Source organism: Saccopteryx bilineata, chromosome 4 (assembly GCF_036850765.1).
Source record: "Saccopteryx bilineata isolate mSacBil1 chromosome 4, mSacBil1_pri_phased_curated, whole genome shotgun sequence".
Lineage (NCBI taxonomy): Eukaryota > Metazoa > Chordata > Mammalia > Chiroptera > Emballonuridae > Saccopteryx > Saccopteryx bilineata.
The window spans coordinates 236,558,488-236,564,487 of record NC_089493.1 but is presented as its reverse complement, the minus strand read 5'-3'; the positions used below and the strand labels follow the sequence as shown (position 1 = coordinate 236,564,487).

Sequence of the window (6,000 nt, the reverse complement as noted above, 5' to 3'; positions counted from 1 at the left end):
ACATAGGTTTCTTCTGGTACGGACTTTGTTCAAAGCACTGATCCTTTGGGTAGTGGGTTGCGAACCTTGGGGCGGGGTTGAAATGGAAAACGTGTAACGTATTTCTGATGGGCTCCCCGGCCACATTAGTTTCCTCCCTGATGAAGGTTCGCACTGAATGGCAATCACTCTACACTGTGATTTTCTTGAGTTTTTAAAAATGCGTTTTCAGAGCATCAATTTAAAGGAAAGTCTTTCTTCTTGCTCATGAGTCTTGAAGTCCCTGGTAGGAAGAGGGGAGTTAAAAGGCACTGAGATGCTCAACTTTGCAGATAACCCAGCGCCGCGCAATTGTGAAGAACAGGGAAGAGATTTACAGGAACTTATTCACTGAGACTTTCTGCCAGCCGGCCTGCTGGGACTTCGTGTCACCTGAGGAGCTCCGGAGACAGATTTCGGCTCTCCGGCTACTGGGAGGAAACCGATTCCTTTGTAACTGAAATACCCTCCTCACAGGTAAAAAGATGTCAAATCATCATTCCTCAACCTTGGCGGAATTCAGCATCCAAAGGGTTACGCACGGCTGCTGGGTTCGGGTGTAGAAGAGGGCGCTTCGGCACTCCCAGTAATTCAATTAGTCAGGTTTCTGGAAGGTGGGGCTGGGGAGGGGGTAGGAGGCGTGAGGAAGGGAGCTCAGGAAAACGCCTCTTTCTCCTGGAGCAACCAATCCGGTTGGCGTAAAGAGAGAGGAAAAAATCTCGATCTGTAAGCAAACAGCAGGCCGTCCCCTGACTGGCTGCTCCAGGCACCCCCCCCTTCCCAAGTAAACTGCGTGGGGGAGGGGTAACGGAGCAGCCCAGAGGACCCGGCCCCGCAGCGGCAGCGCTTGCTGGGCGCGGGCTGGCAGCGCCTACTCCTGCTCGGCCCGGAGCTCACACTCGTGCTCGCGCCTCCCGCTTGTCCCACGCCCTGCGTTATACGCCCGCACATCCCCCCCCGCGCCGCCCACGTCCACGCGTGCCTCCTCGCGCTCTAGTGCGGCTGCTGGGTTGTCGCTGCGGTCGGCTTTACACGCAGGTCATTAACGAGGGGGCGTGCCGAGGAGATTTTTCCCATAAAGCAATTTCTCTCTCTCTCTCTTTTTTTTCTCTTTTACAAAACTGACTTTTACCCCTTTCCACTTCTCGCCAATCGTTTCGATCCCTCCCGGGCTGCTTGTGCTGCTGCTGCACTCAAGTTCATTTTCCCGCCTGGTAGGGGTTTTAGGATTCGGTTGGTGGTTTTCATCTCTTGTTGCTGCGGTGCCCAAGGAAGGAAAAGGGAGCAGCAGCGGGAGGATCGGAAAGGTTTTCTGATGTAGTCATCGGGGAGGTGCCACTGGCTGGTGCGCGCTTTCTCTCTCTCTCTCTCTCTCTCTCGCTTTCTCTCTCTCTCTCTCTCTCCATTTCAAACTGATTGATGCGTCTCTACAAGTTGCTGGGCTTGAGGACGAACCCGTCGGAGTCGCAGGGACACTTCTGAGAGCTCACTCGGGGCTTGGCACTGCGACTGGGGCTCATTGGTGCCCCCGGAAGGCGATCGGAGACTGACATCAGCCCATCCAGGAGTTGGAGGGATTCATTTCAAAGTGATTGTTTTCCCTCCCGCTCTCCAGCCGAGCTATTGGGTTGGCGTCGTCCTGCAGGTTTGATCATCCCAGCTCCGCCTGGCTGGCTGGCTGGTAACCTCTGCTCTACATTCACTCTGGTGCACCCACACCGGTCGAGAAAAGCACGCGCGAGAAATCCTGGAGGCCAGCGCCTGCGGTGTCTTCTCCCGCCGCCGCTGCAGTCCGACTCCACCGGGGGACCTGCTAGAAGACACGGAGAGCCAAACTTTTTTTGAGGTTTGCGAGGCAAGACCGCTCCTCACCAGCTAGTTGCCGCTTAACCAGTTCCAGGACGCCGGTGGGGCTGGGTCTGTGGCTCCGGATCCCCACCCTTCCCAGCGCAGCGCACCGCCCCGAATCCGCAACACCTACGACTCCTCCGAGATTTCTAGGGGTTGCCCAGTTAAGGCACAGAGGAGGCCACAGGCACGAAGCCCCCCATCTACACGGAGTCCTCCTCCTGCAGTTTTCCCACCGGCCGCCAAAGTAACTTGAAGCAAAGCGGGGCGCAGTGCGAGGGCCCTGGGCGGCGGAGACGTGTGCAGTTCGTGGCGCCGACGCTGAGCCGGGCCCCGCGGGCCAGTGTATGTCTCCCCGCGGCCGCGGCGCGCAGCTCCGGGTGACTGTACAACGTGCGCCGCCGCCTGCCCCGACCCGCGCTGCTGCCGCTCGGCCGGGCGCGCACCTCCTTCTCCCGGGGTGACTGGCCTACCGCCGCCGCCGCCCCAGACACAGCTTGGCACCCCTTACCCCGCCCTCGCTGCCGCCACCACCACACACTCGCATGCTTTTCTCCATCTTGTGATTTCTTTTTTTTTCTTCTGAACCCTAAAGTGGGGGGTGCGAGTTTGTCTTCAGTCCCTCCACTCCACTGTCTCTTTTCTTCTCGCTCTCCTCCCCCTCCCCAGCTTGTTGTGTGCCTTTCTTTTCTCATCCCTCTTCATTTTTATTTATTCATATTTATTTGGCTCCCGCTCTCGCTTTCTCCTTCCCTCCCTCTCTCCGGATCCCTGCTCTCTCCCCGGAGTGGCGCGTCCGGGGCTCCGCCGCTGGCCAGTCGTGATGTTGCACGTGGAGATGTTGACGCTGATGTTTCTGGTGCTCTGGATGTGTGTGTTCAGCCAGGACCCGGGCTCCAAGGCCGTCGCCGACCGCTACGCCGTCTACTGGAACAGCAGCAACCCTAGGTAAGGCAATGGGGGGCGAAGAGCCAGGGCTACCCCGGCCTCGGGGCCCTGAGGAAGGAGCGGCAGCGGCAGCGGTAGGGGAACCAGCGCGCACCAGCCGCCGGCTGCGCGCACCCTCGGAGCCTACGTCGTGCTAGCGCTGGTGGTTTTCGAGGCTTCCGCGGGAAGCGCTCCCGTCGAGCCCTTCTTTGTTAAGCCACTGCGGAGAGCCCGGGCGCCCCTGGGAGTACCCGGGTCTGCATAGACCGGCTGCCACTGCAGAGAACCAGGAGACTCGGAAAAGGCGGGAGCCGGGAAGTCGAGACTTTCCCCGCTTACCCGCCCGTGCAGGCTGGCCAGCATCGTGATCCCGGCCCAGGGCTTGGGCACAGGCAGCCCCGAGTGCGCACAGCCAGGAGCTCGCACCGGCAGCGTGGGTGTGCAGGGACTGCAAGGAGAACCCGCCAAACATTCCCAAGTTTTGTGGGTTTTTTTCCTGTGTTCTTTGTAATTTTTCCTTTTCTTTTCTCGGTGCGCTCAGAGAGCTCACGGGCTGGGGGAAGTGAGGGGACCTGGGAAGCGGAAGCTTTAGGTTATTTCCCTCTTTAACTGGGAGGAAATTATCCCGCCCCTGGGTCAGTCAGGGCCTGGCGCACTTGGCAGTGGAGAAGATTCTCCCACCTCCTCTACCCCTGGGTGGGCTCAAGGTGCCAGAAAGTTTGATCTAATGCGGGGTTACATCATGTGTGCCGACCGAGCTGCTGGAGTTGGCAGAGCAGGGAGATGGGAGCCCTTCGTCTGCAGCCCGGCGGTGTGCAGCCGTAGCACGCACGGTTACCTGGAGCCGTTTTTGCTGCGGTCCCCGAAGCCCGTGGTGTACGCAAGCGGCTAGAAATGGGCGTCCAGGGCCGCCCTGGCGCGTGTGCTGGACCGTAGCCCGCCGCCTCCCACCCCGAGAAGGTCCTTTGCTCACCGACTTTGGATATGGGGTTGAGGTGGGGTTGTCTTCCTGGCCTTTGGGCAGCAGCCTGCCCCACTGGATCCCTGGAACCGAGGCCAGCCGGCTTCCAGCCTCCCTGGAACCGAGGCCAGCCGGCTTCCAGCTGTGGGCGGCCTCGGTGCCCGCCCAGGAGGACAATAGCATCAATTATACCTAAAATCCCAGCTTTTTCCCTGGGCTGGAATAGAAATAGGAAGGAGAGTGGTGGGAGGCCGAGGAAAGAGTTTATGGTTGCTGCGCTCCCAGCTTGCCTGGGGAGAGGGGTCTGGAGGGCGCTTCCAATGCTTGCTGTCTCCCGGCGGACCGCTCCGCAGTCCTCCCGCCTTCCTTCCTTCCTTACGCAGGCATGGGAGGGATTCCCCACTTGAAGTAATGTCAGCTCAGTTGAAGATGGGCAGATTTCCCCCCAAGCGGTCCACCGGTTGCCAAACAGAGAAGGAGTCCCCCCCCCCCCTCCCGCCACCCTGCTAACCCAGAAAAGACAGTCATACCCCGGTAACCCAAGCCCTAATTGCTTGCCTGGCAGAATTGGAGATATCCCTGAAAGTTTGGTTAAAAAAAAAGTCTTGTGGAGGTGGGTGGTGGGATGGGAAGTTATTTCTTCTTTGACATGCCTCTTACCACTATTAGAAAAAGAGAAAAAGAAGCCATCCTGCCAGAGGAAATGTCTTTTATTAAAGCTGACAAGACAAATAGAGCAGGCTTTCCAGTTGTGATGGTGTTAAAAGCAAGCTTCATTATGCTGGTTGGTTTTATTCCTCTTTGGGCTTTATTAGATAGCACATAGGAAAGGGAGAATGTATATTTATCAACTTCAGCGCCTTATTAAATAAGATGACAGTGAAATTGGTTAGTTAAAATTGGGATATTTTGCTCTTGGTCGTCTTTTCTTTCCCACTCCAAACTTCACAGTGTGATCTTTTCCTCATTAATTTATTTGGAGACTTGGGTATTCCAATCATCTCGGTTAAAACAGAATCAGCCAGCCAGCCACTCTGCCTTCTTAACCTGTCAAGCTGGTCTGAGTTAATTTGAGGACATTTTATCTTAGGTTAGCTCTTGTTTTATGCTTTTGATACTGTTGTTTGGTTTAAGATGAACACATTGATTTTGTCACAGGGTATGTTTTTCATAGATATGCCCTGCCTACATAAAACTCTTCTGTTCAGGATGCTATGGTAGCTTTGAACCTGCCCAGACAAAGTTAATCTGTAGAATTTGAAAAGACCAAGAGTATTCTCAAATCAGTATTCCAATTTGAGGTTTGTGGAATGCTTTCTATTTGATCATTATCACTTTGGTCATGTTCAAAAGAAAGAATGATGTCGTTCCCCTCCCAAGAGATTCAGCCCTAACTTGAGTATTCTTGGGGGTTTACGGATGTATGTAGCTTCCCGTGTTGTTATACTAAAACTTAATGAAATTTTAAAAGTAGGTACTGGGTGGCAGATTTATCTCTGAAATGTTAAGTAAGATGGTGCTTTATTGATACATTAAGAAAAGTCAGCTTGGGTGTTTTTTAAAAGGAGCCAAATGCAAAATAAGTAACTTAGAAATACAGTTATCACAAAAGATAATGAAGGAGTATGTTAAAAAATTTGCACCTGTTTACTAAATTTTATAAATTCAGTATTTTACATACATTTCCTTTTCATATATGTTATCATTACAAAAGTAATCTAGCCATATCTTTTGGTTTTATATAAATCCTATCTTTTAATATTTTGCTAAACTAATAATATAATAGAAAAACTTCAGTTTTGGGGGAAACGGTAGAAAACTTTAATTGCAACTTGAATCGATTTTTAAAATTTGAAGACTTAAGGTTCACTGGACACATTGAGCTGCTAATGATACTGTAGAAATGAAGAAACTATATTCTAGCTTGTACCAATAAGCTTCAGTTTAAAATTATGTTTTGATAAAATTAGAATTAAGCATTACATATTGACCACAGGGTTTAAATATTTTATATTATAACTTATGTGGTCACAGGAGTTTATTCACTACATTGGGTTTCATTACTGACTCCACTGATACCATAAGCATCCACAGATTGAGGTTCATAGAAGAAAAAAATATTTAACTTATTTGCTGTCAGATAGTTTTACTGTTAGAATCTGTCTTCCCAGGTATTCACTTAGGGGAAGTGGATGTTCAGTTTTCAAATGCTTATAATTTTTTAGTTGGTAGTATTTATTGAGTGG

At 52.2% G+C, this 6,000-nt stretch overlaps 1 protein-coding gene across 2 annotated transcripts in view; it reads left to right on the top strand.

Moving 5' to 3' along the window:
* Positions 1 to 858: 858 nt before the first annotated feature.
* EFNA5 (ephrin A5) overlaps positions 859 to 6,000 on the top strand; it is a 288,937-nt gene continuing 283,795 nt past the window's right edge. The window contains exon 1 of one of the 2 annotated variants that reach the window (XM_066273964.1): positions 859 to 2,814. In XM_066273964.1, the coding sequence (XP_066130061.1) occupies positions 2,690 to 2,814 (125 nt within the window). In that variant the 5' untranslated portion in view covers positions 859 to 2,689. The remainder of the gene's footprint in view (positions 2,815 to 6,000) is intronic. The other variant, XM_066273962.1, reaches the window with a different exon arrangement.